Source organism: Oncorhynchus nerka, linkage group LG10 (assembly GCF_034236695.1).
Source record: "Oncorhynchus nerka isolate Pitt River linkage group LG10, Oner_Uvic_2.0, whole genome shotgun sequence".
Classification (NCBI taxonomy): Eukaryota; Metazoa; Chordata; class Actinopteri; order Salmoniformes; family Salmonidae; genus Oncorhynchus; species Oncorhynchus nerka.
The window spans coordinates 51,259,012-51,284,201 of NC_088405.1; the positions used below are offsets into that span (position 1 = coordinate 51,259,012).

The 25,190-nt window shown below is 43.4% G+C and overlaps 1 protein-coding gene across 1 annotated transcript in view; it reads right to left on the reverse strand.

The window, feature by feature from the left end:
* Positions 1-24,484, reverse strand: part of LOC135573758 (neurexin-2-beta-like) — a 104,549-nt gene extending 80,065 nt beyond the window's left edge. The window contains 1 exon segment of the mRNA XM_065023523.1: positions 23,036-24,484. Coding sequence (XP_064879595.1) covers positions 23,036-23,357 — 322 coding nt within the window. The 5' untranslated portion in view covers positions 23,358-24,484.
* Between the last annotated feature and the right edge of the window lie 706 nt (positions 24,485-25,190).

Here is a 25,190-nt window from a genome sequence, read left to right on the forward strand (position 1 = left end):
ATTAGCTCAGCCAATCATGGTTACCGGGAAGGTTCCTGGCTTTTTCTGTGGTGAAACCAACTAGGCTTGTAATGTAACAATTGTATTTGTATTTACCAGAGGTGTGGACTCGAGTCACATGTCTTGGACTTGAGTCAGACTTGAGTCACAAATACGATGACTTGCAACTGGACTTTGACTTTAACACCAACGATTCGTGACTTAACTTGGACTTGAGCCTTTTGACTCGACCTGACTTAATACCCTCCCGAAGCCCAAATATGAATATATCCTGCCCTGCCTATCTAAGGTCTTCGAAAGCCAAGTCAACAAACAGGTCACTGACCATCTCGAATCCCACCGTACCTTCTCCGCTGTGCAATCTGGTTTCCGAGCCGGTCACGGGTGCACCTCAGCCACGCTCAAGGTACTAAACGATATCATAACCGCCATCGATAAAAGACAGTACTGTGCAGCCGTCTTCATCGACCTCGCCAAGGCTTTCGACTCTGTCAATCACCATATTCTTATCGGCAGACTCAATAGCCTCGGTTTCTCGGATGACTGCCTTGCCTGGTTCACCAATTACTTTGCAGACAGAGTTCAGTGTGTCAAATCGGAGGGCATGCTGTCCGGTCCTCTGGCAGTCTCTATGGGGGTGCCACAGGGTTCAATTCTCGGGCCGACTCTTTTCTCTGTATATATCAATGATGTTGCTCTTGCTGCGGGCGATTCCCTGATCCACCTCTACGCAGACGACACCATTCTATATACTTTCGGCCCGTCATTGGACACTGTGCTATCTAACCTCCAAACGAGCTTCAATGCCATACAGCACTCCTTCCGTGGCCTCCAACTGCTCTTAAACGCGAGTAAAACCAAATGCATGCTTTTCAACCGATCGCTGCCTGCACCCGCATGCCCGACTAGCATCACCACCCTGGATGGTTCCGACCTTGAATATGTGGACATCTATAAGTACCTAGGTGTCTGGCTAGACTGCAAACTCTCCTTCCAGACTCACATCAAACATCTCCAATCGAAAATCAAATCAAGAGTCGGCTTTCTATTCCGCAACAAAGCCTCCTTCACTCACGCCGCCAAGCTTACCCTAGTAAAACTGACTATCCTACCGATCCTCGATTTCGGCGATGTCATCTACAAAATGGCTTCCAACACTCTACTCAGCAAACTGGATGCAGTCTATCACAGTGCCATCCGTTTTGTCACCAAAGCACCTTATACCACCCACCACTGCGACTTGTATGCTCTAGTCGGCTGGCCCTCGCTACATATTCGTCGCCAGACCCACTGGCTCCAGGTCATCTACAAGTCCATGCTAGGTAAAGCTCCGCCTTATCTCAGTTCACTGGTCACGATGGCAACACCCATCCGTAGCACACGCTCCAGCAGGTGTATCTCACTGATCATCCCTAAAGCCAACACCTCATTTGGCCGCCTTTCGTTCCAGCACTCTGCTGCCTGTGACTGGAACGAACTGCAAAAATCGCTGAAGTTGGAGACTTTTATCTCCCTCACCAACTTCAAACATCAGCTATCCGAGCAGCTAACCGATCGCTGCAGCTGTACATAGTCTATTGGTAAATAGCCCACCCATTTTCACCTACCTCATCCCCATACTGTTTTTATACTGTTTTTTTATTTATTTATTTACTTTTCTGCTCTTTTGCACACCAATATCTCTACCTGTACATGACCATCTGATCATTTATCACCCCAGTGTTAATCTGCAAAATTGTATTATTCGCCTACCTCCTCATGCCTTTTGCACACATTGTATATAGACTGCCCATTTTTTTTTCTACTGTGTTATTGACTTGTTAATTGCTTACTCCATGTGTAACTCTGTGTTGTCTGTTCACACTGCTATGCTTTATCTTGGCCAGGTCGCAGTTGCAAATGAGAACTTGTTCTCAACTAGCCTACCTGGTTAAATAAAGGTGAAATAAATAAAATAAATAAAATGAAAAATTATGCTTTTTAAAAAGGGGTACAGCGCATCAACTCTTCATTTAACGGATTACAGTTTGAATTGGACACCAGCCAATCAAATTCTGCCAACTGAGAAAAAGTTGTGCATGGCAGTGCAGAGGAATGTCGGTGGGTGAATTCAGATGGAGCCCTTGGAAAGATGATACCCCAAATTATTATTTTCGGATCTAAAGACGACGCTGTATCAACAAAAAACGGATTGCAACTTGCAAAACATGCAAGAAAATTACAGACGGAGGCGCAACAATTTCCGACTTTGATCGACATTTGAAGCTACACAAAGAACGATAAGTTGTGGCTAATATATCTGACAGCTATATAATTTATAACTTTGCTAGTGTAGCATGTAGGCTAACGTAACGTTAAATCAATGAGCCTCCACCCAGTCAGTCAGTGCGGGAACGTGATCATTGCACCCAAGATTGAGCTACAACAGGCCAGGCAGTTGGTAGCCTAAATCCTGCCTGATGTTACTGCTGTTCCTAAAACCATTGACATACGTTAGCCTACTGTAGCCACCCACAGAGAGTGTGTGTGTGTGTTAAGGTTGGGCGATTGTGTACAAGCCTATATCGCCCGATTGCGCCCCATAGTGATCCTCGATAGTCGATCACATACATTTGCGCGTGGGGGGGGGGGGGGTCTTTCTCATGACTACCCATGTATTTCCATGGAAATATAACGTTCATTTGGAAATTAATAAAAGCATTCATGATTTGCGCAAATGTATATACTAACTAAAAATGTATTTGATCCTATTTTGAATTCAGGCTGTAACACAACAAAATCTGAAATAAGTCACAGGTTATAAATACTTTCTGCAGGCACTGTACAATAAAAATAATGCTATTTATAGCCTACTTCTGGAAAAGGGAGCTGCAACACATGTCATGTTGATATGATTTTCAGTTTGCCTCGATATAACTGGGTTCAAATTCGTCTCCAGGGATCATCAGGAAAAATCATCTAAAACAATTGCTATGTGTATTTACAATCTCATTTTCCAAACAGATGACTCATTTACCTAGCCCTTTTCAATAGCTCTTATCAATTTATAAATTACAGTGCATGTAGAATGCTGTTACTTCTATCTAAAAAAAATGAAGTATATGCTTTTTCCACTTCATGGTTTCCTCGTGCGTAAAAGTGGGGGGGCGTTATGAGGGAATTAAGTCAATGTCAGAATAAGGTGTATCCGTAGACACCTCTGCCACACCTTTATTTATTTTATCTCCACCCCAAACGAATAACGGATGAAGAGCATGCTATTATCATGCTTAGAGCTCCCAAGTGGCTAAGCAGTCTAAGGTACTGTCTCAGCGCAAGAGTCCCTGGTTCGAATCCAGGATGTATCACATCCGGCCTTAATTGGGAGTCCCATATGGTGGGGCACAATTGGACCAGCGTCGTTCAGGTTTGCCCGGGGTTGGCCGCCATTGTCAATAAGAATTTGTTCTTAACTGACTTGCCTAGTTAAACAAAGTAAAAATATATATAGTGGGGCAAAAAACTATTTAGTCAGCCACCAATTGTGCAAGTTCTCCCACTTAAAAAGATGAGAGAGGCCTGTAATTTTCATCATAGGTACACTTCAACTATGACAGACAAAATTAGAAAAACATTTTTTTTATTAATTTATTAGCAAATTATGGTGGAAAATAAGTATTTGGTCAATAACAAAAGTTTATCAATACTTTGTTATATATACCCTTTGTTGGCAATGACAAAGGTCAAACTTTTTCACAAGATTTTCACACACTGTTGCTGGTATTTTGGCCCATTCCTCCATGCAGATCTCCTCTAGAGCAGTGATGTTTTGGGGCTGTTGCTGGGCAACACGGACTTTCAACTCCCTCCAAAGATTTTCTATGGGGTTGAGATCTGGAGACTGGCTAGGCCACTCCAGGACCATGAAATGCTTCTTACGAAGCCACTCCTTCGTTGCCCGGGCGGTGTGTTTGGGATCATTGTCATGCTGAAAGACCCAGCCACGTTTCATCTTCAATGCCCTTGCTGATGGAAGGAGGTTTTCACTCAAAATCTCACGATACATGGCCCCATTCATTCTTTCCTTTACACGGATCAGTCGTCCTGGTCCCTTTGCAGAAAAACAGCCCCAAAGCATGATGTTTCCACACCCATGCTTCACAGTAGGTATGGTGTTCTTTGGATGCAACTCAGCATTCTTTGTCCTCCAAACAATCGGTGGCTGACTAAATACTTTTTTGCCCCACTGTATAATAATGTATGTTTAAGGTCAGAATACGCATAGGAGAAAAGTGCATAAAAGGGTAATTAAGTCCCATTTATTCATGCTTAACTCAGGTCGGAATTCCCCCCTATGCCACAAGGGCCCTTCCCAGTCAAACAAGCCCAACTAACATGGAGCTGGGGTCTGGGGTCAGCACAGAAATCTCTCCCCTAGGAGGGGCTTTGGTTGAATTCGGCAAGAGTAGAGAAAACCCTGTCTAGCAACAAAAGAAAAAGAGGTCCAGTCTGGGTCAAAGGAAAAGATGGGAATTCGAGTCTTCTATACCTTACATCTGCAGTGAGAACATGAGAAGAGACAGAATAAGTGAAGGGGAGAGAGCACACAAGGAAACATATTAAATAGTAATAAGGAGCATGAGGAAGATGGCGCCAATAGAGATGGCAGCTTCGCTTCAAGTCCTTAGGAAACTGTTCAGTATTTTTTTTAAATTTATATAAGCATTTCGCTACACTCGCAATAACATCTGCTAACCATGTGTATGTGACCAATACAATTGGATTTTATTTGAAATATGCAGAGCTAATGCACCAGAAAGGACATGTGGAGGCACGTGTGCAACAAAGGCAGAAACTCAATTAGCATTAGTCATACCGCTTCTACACTTCCCTACTCTCTCTTCCTGCCTCCCTTTCATTGTGTCTCCTCTGCTCTCCCTTTCTATCACTCTCTCTCTCTCTGCCAGAGCTGTATCAGACAAATAATGAATGTAGAAAACAAATCCGTGTTAGGAAGGTTTAACACACAAGCAAAAGGTTATACCCCCCCCTCCCTCATTGCCTTTTCCTTGCAGTCTCTAACTAGCCATCCCCTGAGATGGTTCCATTCTCTCATGCGCATACAGAACCGTACGGTGGCGCTGGAAAGACCAGGGACCCCTGGGGGTTGTGAGCTGCAGTACAGTATATACAGGCAGGGAAACCTTGAGAAGGAATTCATCAGCAACATTGACAATGCTGCTGTAACCTTGGTAGCTGCTTAGTGTTCTGGCCATGAAAATTACACAGCAGAGCCTAAAAGCATGGATCAAATGAATATTATAAATGGTTGAACAACAAACTACTTTGTTCATATGATGCCACGTTGAGGATGCATTGAGGACAATTCATCATTAGTTGGCATTCAAAGATACGTCTGCAGTCAATCGCTTATCAGGTCCCCATTTGTTAATAGTTCATTGGATTACACAACCTACTAGCTAATAGTAACTACCATATCTTATAGCCTGTATAAGATAGTTTGTTAATTGTTAAAAACACTTAGCCGGACATTTCTGGGCAGAGTGGAGGGCATATGCTAATTTATGGAGCTCAGAGAGGTAAAACAGATGCTCCAATACTGTTGCTAATCATGTCTGTTGACACAGAGGCCAACAGAGTCATTAATCATGCAAATGTTGACAACTCCTAATAACTACAGTAACATTACAAATAGGAGGCACTGGATCAGATTAATGTTGACTCCTGATGGCATTAAACAAACATGCACGAGGCCGTGACCAATAGGAACTCAGTTGTACGCAGACTGGGGCTATTATCTCTTTCCTCTCCACTTGGTCCATTATTGATCAGACGTGAAGCCGTCACCGTTTTATTTTCCCCCCCGTTAAAAAAACAGCAACATATGTGGCTGATGCAACACAGGATGGCCTAGTACTCACCTCGCTAAGAATGTTCAAAACAGGCCATGTGTCCAGAAAGCAACAGTAGCAGAGGGACACAGATTATCTTGTGTAAGTGCTTTCCTTAAACATCCTGGCTGAGACGAAAACGCCCAGCAGCCTCCCTGCCTACTGTAGCTTGCCTCACCCAGCCTGCAAGGGCCTATTAGGCAGTGCAATCTCTGGCCTCTCTCTCCCCCTCCATGGCTGCTGTAAGAAGTAAGACTTCCACTCAGTGCACTGGATATGTGGCACAAGTTGTATAATAAATGGCATGCATACTAAGCTGGTATTACAAATGTCTACGCTGTGCTAAAGTACAATACATTATTCATTCAAAAAAAAAGATGAAAGAACTAACGTCAAAGCAACACAAGATTCTCAACCTCAGCCGATAATTATTCGTGAGGAGTTTTTATTTTGCATCACTGTTCGGTTGGAACTGCTCAGGCGGAAAGCACGCTACGGAAGTCAAGTCACTGTAGGTCGAAGGATAAATGGAGCTGCGTCTCCTCTACATGTTGAATCACAGAACTGGAAGAGCCAGACCACAGATTGGTCTATGGTTTCACTGCTTGTTAAGTTAAGTCAGCATCGATCCTCAGTCTCAGTGCTCTGTCTATGGACAGAGTCAGCCTGGGCTCTTGGTCGGAGTCTATGGACAGAGTCAGTCTGGGCTCTTGGTACAGTCGAGGGCCTGGATGGGTCCAATTAAAGTGTTGAAGCTGCATCTCCAGTCCTGACAACATGTCTATGGCAACTCCTTTGGAGCAACAGCAAACTGGAGTGCAACAGCCCCTCCCCAGGCGGTCAAACACTATTAAAAGATCTGGAATCAAACACAGGACGTGTTCTATATCTCTTAAACAACAGAACCAACCAACCAACCCCCCAATAAAATAAAAATCGCAGCACTCCCAACCCAAACGACTTCCCACAGGAGAGATAGGGGAGAGAGAGATACACTTGCAGTACTCAGGGGTCAGGGCTGGCAGTGTTTTACATATATTAGATGCTCTGCGGATCTCCGTTATTCCTGTGTCTGTGTGAAAGATGTGGAGGGATTAACTGTATATACACACGGCATGTATCGCTTATGCATTTTATCTGAAGGTCGGCAGTTTTGTAGTGAGCCTTTTTGTACATACCTGCATACAGGGAACCCTGTGGCTCTTTCGCTGAAGAGGATCAGATACAAAAGCATTTTCTTCCTGTTCCGTGCTCTTAATTGACAAAATTTCCTTTTATCTTTTTACAGCGAGTCAAGCAGGTATGTGAAATATGGCTGTTTGACTGAGCTGCACCCGTCTCTGTGCCTGTGTGTTGTGGCCTGGCCAGGAAGACTTCCTCTTACCGTGAGGGACGGGCCTGTCTGCTGCAGAGAGAGCCTGTTGTATTTATTCATCAATACTCAGTGGCCACCTTGTCAGAACCAGAGCAGGCCAGGGCAGACAACCACTTTCCTCGGGGGTTGGCACTACCCAGCTTGCGATAGAAACAATTAGCTGAGCTACATGGCAGTCCGAAGCCAGATAAAGACTGAGGTGAACAAAGAACACTGGGGTGGAAGCACTCACTCATAGAGAATGGCTCCAAGGCTTCCGATTGGCTGCGCTAGCCCTCTCATCCTGACGTCTCCCTGCGATAAGTGGCTGTGGGTGGTGGGAAAACTAGTTGTGGATTAGCCTTTCTCCTTTCTCGCTCTTTCTTCTCCTCTCTTCTCTCTCTAGCCTCTTTAAATGACTCACCCAGCAGCTTAAATAAACTCAGCCCACAGAGGATTTAACAACAAGCATTAGGCAGTTTTTAATGCACTGAAAACTCCCTAGCACTTGACTTTAGGCTCCCAAACATTCAATCACTTTAGCAAAAATAGCATGCTGCTTACAGTAACAACTAAAGAAAAGTCATGTCAACTGGCATAAAGGGATTTGACTCTGTGTCATATGATGCCATTTCATCTCCTGAGGGTATAGGCCCACCTGATAGCGCTTTGTGTCAGAATATTCCATTGATAACAGACAAAGGTAGGCAGGTCAAAGATATGTGAGCGGTGTCTCGTAATTTCAGAGGCTGCAATTCTACAACAGGCACCGAATGGTATTTTTCCCTTTATGCCGGGTATCAAAGATATGAAAGAGTGTGTCAAACATATGTGAAGGCCGAACTGAGCTGAAAATGTTTCCTGGCACTGTGGTGATGCTGCTGAAGAGGAAGCAACACAGAGACACTCAGACATACACACAGCATTATTTTTAGAAGGCAATCCTGCTGTTATGCAAATAAGCCCCTTTTAACAGACTGCTACAGTGTCACTGATCGCATGCAAATCCTTTCAAGTTGTCCTCTCTCCGTTTTTGTTTTTATATATCATCCTCGTGCATTCTTACACAAGTCCATTTTCTGGAACACAATGTCCTCATTCCTTTATCTCGATTTTTTTGTTGTTGTCATCTGCATCGATTTCTTATCTTATTAACTGTATGTATGGAAAAGGGACCTGTTCAGTCTAATGCCTCGTCTCGCTTTTAGCAGCAGTGAGATTTCATTGCTGCTAGGTCTTAACAGCATAACAACACGACCACAAAACAGACTACACTGTGTAATTAACACAACCAATGTTCAGCAGATGTTGGCTCTTTTTGCCAGATGTACAGGACCCGTCAAAAGTTTGGACACATCTACTCATTCAAGGTTTTGTCTTTATTTGGACTGTTTTCTACATTGTAGAATAACAGTGAAGACATCAAAACTATGAAAGAACACATATGGAATCATGTAGTAACCAAAAAAGTGTTAACCTCCACGTGGATCGCTAACCCCAATGGGGACGGTTGAGCTAACATGTGCTAATGTGATTAGCATGTGGTTGTAAGTAACAAGAACATTTCCAGGACATAGACATATCAAATATGGGCAGAAAGCTGAAATTATTGTTCATCTAACTGCACTGTCCAATTTACAGTAGCTATTACAGTGAAAGAATACCATGCTGTTGTTTGAGAAGTGTTTAGTTATGAACTTGAAAATGTATCAATGAACCAATTAGGCACATTTGGGAAGACTTGACACAACATTTTGAACAGAAATACAATGGTTCATTGGATCAGTTTAAAACTTTGTACATACACTGCTGCCATCTAGTGGACTAAATCCAAATTGTGTCTAAAGTGGAATAATACATTGTGGCCTTTCTCTTGCATTTCAAAGTTGATTGAAAAACAGATCTAATGTGTTATATTGTCCTACATTAATTTCACATTACCACAAACATCAAAGTGTTTCATTTCAAATGGTATAAAGAATAGGCATATCATTGCTTCAGGTCCTGAAATATAGGCATATAGATTTGTGGAATGTCATTTTAGGCGAAATTTGAAAAAAACTGTGTGATCCTTTTTAAACAAATCTACATATATTCTAGATTCTTCAAAGTAGGCACCCTTTGCCTTGATGACAGCTTTGCACACTCTTGGCATTCTCTCAACCAACTTCATGAGGTAGTCAACTGGAATGCATTTAAATTAACAGGTGTGCCTTGTTAAAAGTTAATTTGTGGAATTTCTTTCCTTCTTAATGTGTTTGAGCCAATCAGTTGTGTTGTGACAAGGTAGCGGTGGTATACAGAAGATAGCCCTATTTGGTAAAATACAGAGTCCATATTATGATAAGCAAAGATAAACAACAGTCCATCATTACTTTAAGTCATGAAGGTTAATCAATCTGGGAAAATGTCAAGAACTTTGAAAGTTTCTTCAAGTACAGTCGCAAAAACCATCAAGTGCTATGATGAACCTGGCTGTCATGAGGACCGCCACAGGAAAGGAAGACCCAGAGTTACCTCTGCTGCAGAGGATAAGTTTATTCGAGTTAAAAGCCTCAGAATTTTCAGCCCAAATAAATGCTTCTCAGAGTTCAAGTAACAGACACATTTCAACATCAACTGTTCAGAGGAGACTGCGTGAAATCAGGCCTTCATAGTCAAATTGCTGCAAAGAAAACACTACTAAATGACACCAATCAGTAGAATAGACTTGCTTGGGCCAAGAAACATGATCAATGGACATTAGACCGGTGGAAATCTGTCCTTTGGTCTGAGGAGTCCAAATTTGGGATTTTTGGTTCCAACCGCCATGTCTTTGTGACACACAGAGTAGGTGAAGAGATCTCCCTCCGCATGCGTAGTTCCCACCGTGAAGCATGGAGGAAGAGGTGTGATGGTGTGGGGGTGCTTTGCTGGTGACACTGTCTGTGATTTATTTAGAATTCAAGGCACACTTAACCAGCATGGCTACCACAGCATTCTGCAGCGATACGCCATCCCATCTGGTTTGCGCTTAGTGGGACTATCATTTGTTTTTCAACAGGACAATGATCCAACACACTTCCAGGCTGTGATACGGCTATTTGACCAAGAAGGAGAGTGATGGAGTGCTGCATCAGATGACCTGGCCTCCACAATCACCTGACCTCAACCCAATTGAGATGGTTTGGATGAGTTGGATGCAGAGTGAAGGAAAAGCAGGCAACAAGTGCTCAGCAGATGTGGGAACAATTTCAAGACGGTTGGAAAACCATTCCAGGTGAAGCTGGTTGAGAGAATGCAAAGAGTGTGCAAAGCTGTCATCAAGGCAAAGGGTGGCTACTTTCAAGAATCTATAATATAATATACATTTTAATTTGTTTAACACTTTTTTTGGTTACTACATGATTCCATATGTGTTATTTCATAGTTTTGATGTCTTTACTATTATTATATTATTATTATTTCTACAATGTAGAAAATAGTAAAAAATAAAGTAAAAACCCTTGAATGAGTATGTGTGTCCAAACTTACAGAGTTTTGACTGGTACTGTAGGCAGGGGTAAAGTGACTAGACAACAGGCTAGATAATAAACAGTAACTGCAGCGTATGTGATGTGTCATTAGAGTTAGTGCAAAATGGGGTCAATGCAGGACCCTGAAGCTGTTTCCGTGCGGTAGCAGAGACAACAGTCAAGATGCTCTCAATGGTGCAGCTGTAGAACTTTTTGAACGTCTGAGGGCCCATGCCAAATCTTTTCAGCCTCCTGATGGGGAAGAGCACTTTTTTCACAACTGTGTTGGTGTGTGCCCGTGTTAAATGAATCACACTTGAACCACCTTATACTGGCAGTGTGCTTGTTATTCTGTAAAATTGTATAATCCCAGAGGGATTGCAATGAATGAGGTTTCTTATAGCTCCGAATGGAAGTATGAGTTGTTACCAGCTCCTATAAGGCAGAAATCTCTCTTCAATCTAAAGATGTTTCATGGAAACTGTAATCGTTTGATCAAAGTAGCACAGTGGCTCATTCATTGCAACAACTTTCCCGATCAGACCCTTTACTTGGAGAAGGAATCTATTCATATCTACGGTGTGTTGCATAGTTTCTAATGTCTTCACAAGTCATACACACCACCCCCCCCACACCACCACTGTGGTACGGCAGCGCTGCAACAGTCCCTTGTGTTCACACGGGATATCAATTCATCAAATGCCCTGACTCTTTCCATGAAATTAACTGTAGCAGTTAGAAGGGAAGCCCTTGATCAAAAGATGTGCAAGGTCTACAGGATCTCTGAATATTCCACTTTCAGTCTCTTCACTCCCAAGGAAAGGATAGTCCAACTAAAATAATCACTTACATGTGTTTTATTTTCACACTTTGATGTTTTAAAAAAAAAAATGTATTATTTTAATTACCTCGTCCCCCCGAACTATTGCAGCTACCTACTATGAGGAGAGTAGAAGCCTTTGATGTTTGATTCTCTGTGTGTGTGTGTGTGATGAAAGGGGAGAGCTGTGAGGTGGGCGAGTAACTGACTATGCGAGTGTGTCCATACTCACAATCTCCTTCACTAGAAGAGGTAAGTCTTGTTGAATGCTGAGGTATTCTTAAATCCGTCAGGGGAATAATGAGTGGGAAACAGGAGTGGCGCAGAGGATCAGGGAAGACTTGGAAAGGTCCCTGTGTTCAATCCACTGCAGTTTCTAACACAAAGCAACATTCACATCCACCCATATTAACACATTAACAACAAAAAGGGCATCAGCTACTGAAATAAATGCATTGAAGGCGTTTTACATCAGGTTGTTCCAGTTGTCATGTTTTCTTTAACAATAGACCCACTATGAAGACTTCCTTTGGAATCTTTTCACCTTTTTAGATGCCAACAGTCCTGCCGGTTCATTCTCCCTCCTCTGTCCTGTTAAGAACTATAATCCACATCACCCCAGGCTCAACAGTTCACTTCAAAGTCCTTTCATTAAACGCCTTGTTAAAGTCTTCGGTCATTACTATTTATTACCAACATGTGCACCTCCCAGGCTTCTGAAAGGAACCCATCTGCTGCCAATGAAGAAAAATCAAGCTTAGGATAATATGTGATTTCTACATGAACCAACCAACTTCCAGGACATTCACGGGCAGTAATGAAATGGTTTAGCAGCAGGTGGAAGAGAATGGAACTGAATACCAAGAGACTTCCTTAACCCGTCAAGAGATCACAGCATGCAGCTCTTTTTTTTTCACCAGGGGTCGACTAGCACCCACACAAACATCTCTCTCTCTCTCTCTCTCTCTCTCTCTCTCTCTCTCTCTCTCTCTCTCTCTCTCTCTCTCTCTCTCTCTCTCTCTCTCTCTCTCTCTCTCTCTCTCTCTCTCTCTCTCTCTCTCTCTCTCTCTCTCTCTCTCTCTCTCTCTCTCTCTCTCTCTCTCTCTCTCTCTCTCTCTCTCTCTCTCTCTCTCTCTCTCTCTCTCTCTCTCTCTCTCTCTCTCTCTCTCTCTCTCTCTCTCTCTCTCTCTCTCTCTCTCTCTCTCTCTCTCTCTCTCTCTCTCTCTCTCTCTCTCTCTCTCTCTCTCTCTCTCTCTCTCTCTCTCTCTCTCTACATACAAGCCCCAGGCTTTTTCATTTCAGCGAGGAGGCAGAGAGATGTGGCAGACCGAGGTAATATCCCTCAACACTGCTGACGCTCACACGCCACAGAGAATTACAACGCAGCACTAATATTGAAAATAATGACCATTTGAATGCATTTCCTTGCAGATTCTCGTTTCCCCTGAAATTAAATGACAAGAATGTGGCTGTTATGCTGCAGGTTTATGTGCTAAGGAATATGGTTACCCTTGATGCTTACGATACAGTGAATCCATGACAATATAAAGTGTTATAACCATAACCGGTGTCACTAATGGTGGAAGGACTTACATCTATTAACATGGACATTGTGGCTTGTGTCTTGGTGCTCATGACATCATGACAAACAATGAGTGGCAAAAATAAATCATTGCATTGTTGATTGCATTGGCATGAGTAACAAAAAGCTACATTTTGACGCAAGTGTTGTCCTTCCAATTTGATCAGTTGAAACAGTACACCTGTCCTCAGAATGGAGGCCCAGGAAAACGGCTCGTCTGTGTAAACACCTGTATACCGGCGTCAACGAATGAATAGGAATGAATCTGCCAGAAGCCACGCTTCAAATCAAGCATTTGCATTTAAGTGGCATTCTATGAAATGTGAGTTGGAGTGTCCCTTCATTGTTTCCTCCTGACTACGCAGAAGGACTTCATCCACTCCCATAGAGTATATGAGATGGCAATTAAGAGACCAGAAAAAAACAAATCAGAGTCAAGGACTGGAATGATCGCTCTACTATTAAAAAGAAAAAGGGATAATGGGGACCGGGCACATTGCACTGTAACACAATATAATGAATGAACCTATTCAGTAGTTACTTACGGCAGAGAAATGTTTACATTTCTCATCACACTTACTTTAAATTATATAGAAAACTGGGGGCCTAAATACATCTTTAATAGAGCTAGAATGGAACATACCGTACTGTATTTTGAGATATTGGCCATTCCAACACAATTACACATTTGAGTTTGTCCTTTACCATAACAATTGAGAGGGTAAGTTGGGTCGTCAGTACTCAGCCTCCCTCTTTAGCAGCTGTAACTGAAGTACTCCATCTGCACGCCAGGTTGTAACGAACACGATGGGAGACAGAGTACAGGCAGGGAAAAGGCTAGTAACGTTGTCCGGGAGATCGGGCAATAGGTTAATAACAGGAAATCCGATCGACTAAAGTACAGGCAGGGAATAGGCAAAAGGTGTCGTTAGTGGGGCAGGCAAAAACTATCATACACAGGAAGAGTAAATTACAGGAAAACCAGCACTCCGAATAGAAGTGTGTCACAAAAACAAACAATACCTCACAATGATTGGGTGCAAAGAGAACTGAACTAAATAGTGTGTGACAATGACATGCAGGTGTTTTTTTTTATTTTACCTTTATTTAACTAGGCAAGTCAGTTAAGAACAAATTCTTAGTGAGTTGGGGGATCTATGCGTTTGAGAGTGTGAGCTGGAAAGTGAGCTGCGTTCAGGGGATCTACGTGTTTGAGAGGGTGAGCTGGAAGCAGACGTTAAAGATAGAACTCTTTTTAGGTTCTGGATAGCACCTTTTTTTCTAAGAGTGTATATCTATAAAAATCCCTTATTACTGCAAACTGAGAGAAAAATAAATGACGAAAATGTCTATATTAAATGATTTGAAGAACACCTTTGATATTTTTTATCTTGCCGTTCACTGCCCAAGTCTCCCTTAGTGAACTAAGAGGAGTGCTGCCAGACAACGTAATCGCTGAGGGGGAGTGTTCCAGTGTAGCATTTCAACAGAGAGTGCTCTGACAATTTACATGGTGAAGAACATACCAAATTAAAGAATTCCAGAGGAATGCCTCTTAAATGCCCCCAGGGCCCAAGAGAAGTGTGACAACAACCACCCGTTGGCCAAATCAAAACAACAAACTTGGTAGTAAAGGTGGTACTGTAGCTGCAGTGCTGCTGTGGATCTGACCAGTCAGCATTGACATCAGTGCACCTGGATAACCCATCAACAAGGGCTAGCAAAGAAGGAGGGGATCTGTGAATGTGACAGGCTACCTGGGCTACTTGGTTAATGTGTTCCCTGAGCACACCCAACTGATTGGGGTTACATCAAAGAGCTGTGGTAACCTCTCCGCTCACACACTAACTGTGATTGGACAGGCATGGAAACCAATGATCAACATGCACGACTGCAGGCCAGGCTGAACCAACAGGGACAGGCGTGGGCTAATGCACTCGTCAAACAGCGGTCTTACATCTGTGCATTTGGGCTTTGAGTATTAGGGTGGTGGAGAGGCATCCTAATGGGGAGGGGGGGTAGAGGAGGAGGAGCACAGGACTCCCTTGCACGTCTGAAGGAGATGCTTCTGAGTGACAGGCACATGAGGCACTACTGGAGAAAAGGCAGCAAGGACACGCCAACAATACTTGAAGGATAGATCGCCAGATAGAGGAGGTGAGGTGTATCCAGCATCCAGATTGACTTGATGCTTGTGGTAAGTGCTAGTGGGTCAGTGCTAGCATATCCTGGAAAAGCCTTAAAAGTCTGCATGTTTCTGCATTGACATATTGTTGGAGGGCTTTTGGGGGGAATACATATTGCACCAGTAAATATCCAGCATGGTTCCAAAGGTTATGTGGCGTTTCCATCCTGTCATATGGATGACAGAGTTAGGGGCTTCTCGTTGTTTGACAGAAACACACCCGTCCTTACAGCAGTCACCTGCTGCCGTCATCCAGTCAGACTCACTCATTACAACACTGTAGTCTACATAATATGTATCTGCCTCGTACCTGTGTGCATTTAGTAGACATGGTTATGTGTGTGTGAGAGAGAGAGAGAGAGAGAGAGAGAGAGAGAGAGAGAAGAGAGAGAAGAGAATAGAAGAGAAGAGAGAGAAGAGAATAGAAGAGAAGAGAGAGAGAGAAAGAAGAGAAGAGAGAGAGCGAAGAGAGAGAGAGAGAGAGGAGAGAGAGAGAGAGAGAGAGAGAGGAGAGAGAGAGAGGAGAGAGAGAGAGAGAGAGGAGAGAGAGAGAGAGAGAAGAGAGAGAGACGAGAGAAGAGAGAGAGAGGAGAGAGAGAGAGAAGAGAGAGAGAGGAGAGAGAGAGAGAGAGAGGAGAGAGAGAGGAGAGAGAGAGAGAAGAGAGAGAGAGAGTGAGGAGAGCGAGAGAGAGAGAGAGAGAGAGAGAGTGCATAAATCTAGCAAATATATGAATTATTAATATTATTGTTGATGATTAACTCAGCAATGTTATCCATTCCAAATGAATGACATAATTGCGTTCTGGGTTAATTTTGTAAACGAGCTTTTATGATTATATATTTTTTTAACCACACACGGTCATGCCCACTGGCTAAATATAGAGCACTTGTACTTGGATTAAAACAGCAAAGAGCAGTGAGAGTTGAAGCCACACAGAGAGCTCAGGGAAATCCCTAATCATAGAGTATGCAGACCTATACAAAGTGTATTGGCAATTGCTTGGCTTTGATGAAACCTTTTTAACGTTGTAGGCTCTATTTCATTGAACCTGTGTCACAGTATTTCTCTGCAAAGGCAAGCAGATAATGTGGGATTGTGGAAAAATATGGCTGTAATAGCACAGATGTAATTCATCATATGTTGAGCTCTTTTTTACAACTCTCCGACCTGCTATTGCAAGATAAGGGCCCTAGAAAATGCATCGGTGTCTTTTTGTAGGAGAGGAATGTGAGTCTTAGATAGAAGCTGGACAGGCAATATAACAGCTATATAACAGGGAACAGCGTTCCCAGAGACAGCCGTCTTGATGGTCCTATTACAAGTGCAGAGAAACATTTGGAATTTGGATGGAGGACACTTGACAACTCCCCGGTAAGTGTGGATCAATAGTGAAACATCGACAAAATCTTAGGACAGCTGCATGGATTGCAGCAGTCCCATGCTAGTTGTGTTTTTCGCGTTAAAACGAGTCAACATGATAACACATCCAGCAGAAAATAATTGTAAAACGTTTTTTTTTTTTAAAGACGTTGTCATTTGATTCGTTTTACGATATTTGACTTAAATAAGGCTTATCGTGTGAACACTACGTCAATCAGATCAGGTTGAGAAAATGCTGCGCAATGGCTTTGTTCGGTGCATATTCTATTCACATTCCATTTTGATGGATACAATCCCCATAGTCATGGTGCAGTGGATCTCTACTATGATGCAGGTACGTGTAACCATCTGTGTTGGGGGCAACGCGTCACAAAGGTAGTATTACGTTTTTTTTTTTGCGGTAGCGAGTAATAATAACAGAGTACTGTTCCAATTTGAGTCATAACATTACAGTTACTGATCAAGAAAATGTCCTCATGACTTTGATACCTGTGTTATCATTCCCTTCCTATTACAGTTGTTGACCCAAATAAATATTCATGGAGATTATCATTTTCTCGCTGTCGGGGCAATATTTACAATCCTCCCCACCCCCAGATTCTAATTGTTTTCATCCGGTGTCTCACCAACTTCCAACTGTCTTCTCACCAACTTCCTGTTTACACACGCACAACTACTAACTGCGGTAGTGAGGGAGATGAAAAATGGCAGAAGCGTCTAAAACATGGTTTCTCAGCGTGGAAGTAGTCCCATTACTTTGAGGTGTAACTCAAAAGTAATATAAAGAGTAGTGTAACTAATTACGTTTCCCAGGGAGTAATGAGTGAAGTAATTTGTTAATCTTGAAAGAAGTAATGAGTAATAGGTAACATATTATTATTTTGGAGTAACAACCTCAACACTCTCTGAATGATCGTGGACTGATGGGATTAGAATTAATCCCATTACATTGATATGTACTCCTAGTCCATACAGAATACACAGAGGGGCTTTATAGACCCTATAGCATCTAAAACTACTGACTGGGTTAACAGGATGAGCTATTCTCTGGATGAAGGCAGGTAGTCAGCGCCATGGGGAAAAGGCAACCAAGACTGATGAGCACATGAAAGAGTTCAGCGATGCAGAGAGACTACGGCTGGTCCACACATGGCACGGTTAATGAGGGATCCATCACACACCGTCATATCAACCACAGTCCTCTCAAACACCACAGCCCTGGCCCTGCCAGTATCACCGTCCTCTCAAACACCACAGCCCTGGCCCTGCCAGTATCACCGTCCGCTCAAACACCACAGCCCTGGCCCTGCCAGTATCACCATCCCCTCAAACACCACAGCCCTGGCCCTGCCAGTATCACCGTCCTCTCAAACACCACAGCCCTGGCCCTGCCAGTATCACCGTCCGCTCAAACACCACAGCCCTGGCCCTGCCAGTATCACCGTCCTCTCAAACACCACAGCCCTGGCCCTGCCAGTATCACCGTCCTCTCAAACACCACAGCCCTGGCCCTGCCAGTATCACCATCCCCTCAAACACCACAGCCCTGGCCCTGCCAGTATCACCGTCCTCTCAAACACCACAGCCCTGGCCCTGCCAGTATCACCGTCCTCTCAAACACCACAGTCCTGGCCCTGCCAGTATCACCGTCCTCTCAAACACCACAGCCCTGGCCCTGCCAGTATCACCGTCCTCTCAAACACCACAGCCCTGGGCCTTGGGTTGGGTAATATATCCAAAATATATCATTAAAATGTATTTGTTTGCACGATATATCAAATGCCTGTATCGCAGAATCAAAGCTCTAATTTTGTATTTTTTATGAGCGCTTATGTGCGCTTGTTCTCATGTTGTCTTTTTGGTACCGTCTCCTTCGCTCCTTCTGTGCTGTATGCGCCTTCCCCGTTACACTAGAGATCTATATATAAAGACGAGATGTTCATGTCTTACAAAAATAAGCCCATAGAAACACATTGGGCTTATTTTGGCGAGAGTGAAACCTCTCGCTTCGCCCTCTTACTCTCTGTTGACACACACACACATGTGCACACACACACCAAGCCACTCCGGCTACCATTCACAACAACACAGATGAGAGATCACTTCTTCCTCTCTGACAAGCGGTTTCAACTCGCTATTTGCATCTGAGGTTTGGCCCCACAGAATGAGTCAACTGGACACCGAAACACATTGAGACATTATGTTTTCTTGTAATAGAGGAGAAGGTTCCAAGGTTAACTTAGCCAAATACTGTTCTACTAGCTGTCCAGTCTGTTTCATAAACATGCAATAAGCATAAAACACAATTATATAAGGAAATGGCAACCTGTTCTCACTCTGAGGCATAAGGTAAGCCACTTGATTTCAGCATCTGAACAAAGTGGACAGGCTAGCATGCTGTTCAAACTAGAGGTCTTCACGGATCCACCTGTACCCAAATACTTGAGACCCGATCCAGGACCCAAGCTGGTCCGGATCCACAATTGAAAAACAATGTCACAGGTCTGATCTGATACGATTGTCAAGGGTCTCGGGTATACAGTATGTAACTTTAACTTACTTTGTCTGGAAGGGCCCGTACAGATCCGAAGATACTGATGCCATTGAGAAAGAGCAGTGGTTTAAAGTAATTTTAAAGTACTACATTTTCCCTGACACCCAAAAGTACTAGTTACATTTTGAATGCACAGCAGGACAGGAAGATGGTCCACTTCACGTACTTATCAAGAGAACATCCCTGTCGTCTCTATTGCCTCTGATCTGACAAACACAAATTCTTTGTTTGTAAATAGGAGTCAATTCTTTGTCTGAGTGTAGGAGCCTGCCCCTGGCTATCCGTAAATACAAAAAAACAAGAAAATAGTGCCAATAGTGCCAACATAAGGAATTTGAAATGATTTATACTTTTACTTTTGATACTTAAGTATATTTAAAACTTTTACTCAAGTAGTATTTTACTGGATTACTTTTACTTGAGTCCTTTTCTATTATGTTATCTTTACTTTTACTCAAGTGTCACGTCCTGACCATAGAAAACCTGTATTTTCTATGGTAGAGTAGGGGAGGGCGTGACTAGGGTTTTTTAGTCTAGTTTATTATTTCTTTGTGGGGTTCTAGAATTATTTTCTATTATTGGTGATTTGTATGATTCCCAATTAGAGGAAGCTGGTAATCATTGTCTCTAATTGGGGATCATACTTAAGTAGCATTTTCTCCACCTGTGGGTTATGGGATATTGTTTATGTTACTGTGTTTGGTGTTAGTGCACTTTGCACCTCTGTAGTCACGGTTTGTTGGTTTATTGTTGAATGTTTTTGTTTTTCTTAAGTTGAACTATTATTAAAGCATGTGGAACTCTACATTCGCTGCGCCTTGGTCCATCTCTACAAACGAACGTGACATCAAGTATGACCCCTGGGTACTTTTTCCACCACTGAGAAAGAGAGAGAAATTGTATCATTAATGCTACTGCTCTTCTGCTTTGCGTGAGAGTGGAGCGTGCCGCATGTGGCTTGTTGTTGGCCAATCACAAGTCGTCAACGCGGCAATAGGCAACAGTCATAGAGCCTCCGTGCTGGCAGAAGTTAGGAGATATCTAATCAATGGACGATGGAATTAAAAGTTAAAGGAGCAGAACAGGCTACAACGACAAAGACCCAACAGGTAGGCTGCTATAATATTCTGAATGGAGTTGTTATTGGTAGCTGTAGGATGAGCGAGAGAATACAATGCAGCCTCAATTATCCTAGCTAGCTAATGTGAATACCTCTATTTCAAACAGTTTGAGACGGACAGAAGGGTATGTTCAGAACATTTCAACTGTTCTGCCTTTTTAGCTAGCAAATAGTTACAAGTTGGATAAACGTGAAATATAAAGATTAGCTGGCTAGTGACTTCCACGTGGGCTTGTGCTTGAGAGATTGTTTATGAGTTGGTCATTATTAGTGAATGTGCATTATGCATGGTTCTGGTTAAATTTGTAACAAAAAGTAGCATTTTCATAGACAGACTTGAAAGCTAGATGTTTAGCCTAGGTATAATTCAACAAGCCCTGAGTTCGTTAGATTATTGATGACTGTTTGAAATGCAGTGTGTTTGACCTTTAATTGTGTCACAAATATTATTTAGAGAAAACAAAATCAATATATACACACACAGTGCATTCGGAAAGTGTTCAGACCCCTTCCATTTTCCCACATTTTGTTACATTAGTCTTATTCTAAACTGGATTAAACCAAACAAATCTTATTCAATTTACCCACAATGGCAACAGGTTTTTAGAAATTCCTTATTTACATAAGTATTCACACCTTTTGCTATGAGACTCGAAATTGAGCTCAGGTGCATCCTGTTTTCATTGATCATCCTTGAGATGTTTCTACAACTTGAAGTCCACCTGTGGTAAATTTAATTGATTGGACATGATTTGGAAAGGCACACAACTGTCTATATTTATTTTTTTACCTTTATTTAACTAGGCAAGTCAGTTAAGAACAAATTCTTATTTTCAATGATGGCCTAGGAACAGTGGGTTAACTGCCTGTTCAGGGGCAGAACGACAGATTTGTACCTATCAGCTTAGGGATATGAACTTGCAACCTTTCGGTTACTAGTCCAACGCTCTAACCACTAGGCTAAGGTCCCACAGTTGACAGTGCATGTCAGAGCAAACACCAAGCCATGAGGTTGATGGAATTGTCCATTGAGATTCGAGACAGAATTGTTTCAAGGGGAAGGGTACCAAAAAATGTCTGCAGCATTGAAGGTCCCAAGAACACTATGGCCTCCATCATTCTTAAATGGAAGAAGTTTGGAATCACCAAAACTCTTCCTAAAGCTGGCTGCCCGATCAAACTGAGCAATCAGGGGGGAAGGGCCTTTGTTAGGGAGGGGACCAAGAACCCAATGGTCACTCTGACAGAGCTCCAGTGTTCATCTGTGGAGATGGGAGCACCTTCCAGAAGGACAACCATCTCTGCAGCACTTGACCACATTTAATCCTAGTAAAAACTCCCTGTCTTAGGTCAGTTAGGATCACCAATTTATTTTAAGAAAGTGAAATGTCAGAATAATAGTAGGGAGAATGATTTATTTCAGCTTTTATTTCTTTCATCACATTTCCAGTGGGTCAGAAGTTTACATACACTCAATTAGTATTTGGTAGCATTGCCTTTAAGTGGTTTAACTTGGGTCAAACATTTTGGGTAGCCTTCCACAAGCTTCCCACAATAAATTGGGTGAATTTTCAGCCATTTCTCCTGACAGAGCTGGTGTAACTGAGTCAGGTTTGTAGGCCTCCTTGCTCGCACAAGCTTTTTCAGTTCTGCCCACAAATTATCTATGGGATTGAGGTCAGGGCTTTGTGATGGCCACTCCAATACCTTGACTTTGTTGTCTTTAGGTCATTTTTCCACAACTTTGGAAGTATGCTTGGGGTCATTGTCCATTTGGAAGACCCATTTGCGACCAAGCTTTAACTTCCTAACTGATGTCTTGACACTTTGCTTCAATATATCCACATCATTTTCCTCCCTCATGATGCCGTCTATTTTGTGAAGTGCACCAGTCCCCCTGCAGCAAAGCACCCCCACAACATGATGCTGCCACCCCAGTTTGAACACACATCCGACTTCAAACTGGGGTGGCAGCATCATGTTGTGGGGGTGCTTTGCTGCAGGGGGGACTGGTGCACTTCACAAAATAGATGGCATCATGAGGGAGGAAAAATATATATATATATACATATACACATATATATATATACACATAAGGAGCAATGGACATTAGACCGGTGGAAATCTGTCCTTTGGTTTGATGAGTTCTTAATGGTTTGTTTTAGATTCCGTCTCTCACAGTTGAAGTGTACCTGTGATACAAATTACAGACCTCTACATGCTTTGTAAGTAGGATAACCTGCAAAATTGGCAATGTATCAAATACTTGTTCTCCCCACTGTGTGTATATATATATATATAGTGAATTGCCATAAGTTTGAAGAAAAATAGAGAATGCCAAGCCCTACCAGGCCCTGCCAGTATAACCATCCTCACAAACACCACAGCCTTGCTATCAATTGTCTACTTGAGCAAACTCATTCAACAAACCCATACCACTGAACCAACAAATGCCACTAAACCAACCCATACCACTTAACCAACCCATACCACTGACCCAACAAATACCAATGACCCAACCCAACCTCTACTACACCTTCAGCCAAACCATCCACTAACTCCTCCACTAACTGTTTGGACATGGACCAGACTCAAGAGACAGAGTGTGAAGCGTGTAAGAGCAGTTCTATAATGAGGAGAGATCGTTTCCTTACCATGGCCTCCTCGGGTGAGGAAAGGCATCCTGTTGATGGCGATAGGTACCGTGCCGTGCTTATTGTGGAAATGGTGGACATGGTGCGTGGTGCTTAGGCTGGAAGACACACGAGCAGTCCCTGCCTGTATGGGGAGTGCAGCCAGCAAGGCCAATGACAACGCCAGCCTCCACCAGCAGCTTAGGCCCAGGATTCTCCAGCCTGACCCCTGGCCCAGCTCAGGGCCCCCTGGTGGGAGTCTACTCCCCACCACCATAACCTCCAGATTGGCACAGGGGCCCCCCAGGGCCTCCCTCAGTCCCACCCCACGAAGACAGGACATCTCAGTGGGCCGCCAAGCCTGTTCCCTCCATAATCCTAGGGACTGGGTAATGGTAAAGATATGACCAGATCTCTCCTTAGTAATGGTTGGAGGGGAAAACCTCTGCTGAGGAAGTGAAACAAAGACAAAATCCAGTTATTGTGTCTGACAATGAAATCCCAGAGTGAGAATCCTATTTCTGTTTGTTCACACCATGTTTTGATACGTTGAACTGAGGATTAAATACCAAGCAGTGGTGTGTAATCATCCCAAAACAATATCTTCCAGGTCAGCTTCTAGGCACCAAAATGTCTATCAAAAAGCATGTTGATGACACAATGCTGAATCTATAAGTAATTTAGAAATATAAATTTCCATTATGAAATTAAAGTATGAAAAAACAGAGTGGGGAGGGGGCAGCTAAGACTAATACCCAATAAGACGAAAGCCCCCACACTGCAGAGGAACAGATAAGAGACCTCCCCACAGGAAACAAGATCATTTCATTTGGAAGAAAAGATCCAAGCTGATGGAGGGAGATACAGAATCCAGCACTCTCTTGTTTCCATATAGTTGGAGGAGAGGGAGGAGAGGGCGGGAATAGGGGAGCAAGAGCTGCAGCGGCGCGGTCAAAGAAAAACACAGAAGATCAACAAATAAACATTCCCAGTGACCAAACCCCTCTGAATGGTCACCTCTGGCGGGTCAGAGCACCACTAGAAACACCTCTAGATGTGGGATAGCAGTCAGCGCTCCAGACACCGCATCCTTGTCCCCCTCACCCTCCACCTGCTGCCCAAGCGCATGAAGTACAGACTACTGCTGCATTTTCCTTCACCTCTCCTTTTCTCCGTTCTCCAGGATGCTCACATTGACAATGACACGCAGCTGGATATGGATGATAGCAGTAAATTCCTTCTCGCCGAAACGGTGTAGATGGCTGAGAAGACGTTGACTCCGACTGCTGCCGTGGCGAAATCCATGCTAATTAAAACTGGAGCAGCGGCTTGAGCATCGACTTCCTGAATCGTGGAAGGCTGAAATCCCAGGACAGCCTGGACTCCAGACGCACATCAGAAGTAACAGCCTGAGCTGGTCGCTACGGGCTCACTGACGAGGGAGCACAGCACACAGCGCAATGCTCTTCTGAAGGCATAGTCAGAGACTGTGATAGAGTGAGGTGCAGCGGGTTCCTGTGTGTGTGTGTGTGAGTGTGTGTGTGTGAGTGAGAGTGAGTCTCTGTGTGTGCAAGAAAGAGAGAGAGGGAGAGAGAGCGGCAGAGAGAGAGAGAGGTTGGCGAGCGAGGGAGAGCAGGCAGCCACAGTGCAGAGAAAGACACAGAAGCCAGAACACGGGGTGTGAGAATAAATACACATCCCTGGCTACTGATTTACAGCCAATGTACAGACAGACCTCCAAGCCATAGAAAAGCAGGATACTGCAGAGGAAGAGACCACTTCAGCTCAACTGTCAAAACTGCTACATCAGGAGGACAGATGTGCATGTCTCTGTGGTGGTGTACCTGGGATAAAGAGGCTTTGGAATGTTAATATAGGGAGAGGGGAGATCTAAAAATAGCAGGCAATACATTCAGGTACCAGATGCAGACAATACCCCCATGACCAAGAAAACAATGGTTGGTCCCTGGTTCTGCTGAATTATTTAGTTCCAGTCAGAATTCGATGACATGCGTCGCCCTCGCTCTTGCATTACCACATGCAGCCATCCCTAACTTGCTCTCGCTCTGTATTAATTTCTAGTATGTGTAGCACGGAACTTCATCATACATCGCTATCTAATGATGTTCCCATAAGGAACATTTGGATTCAGTGAGAGTTGAAGGGGGAACTGTGA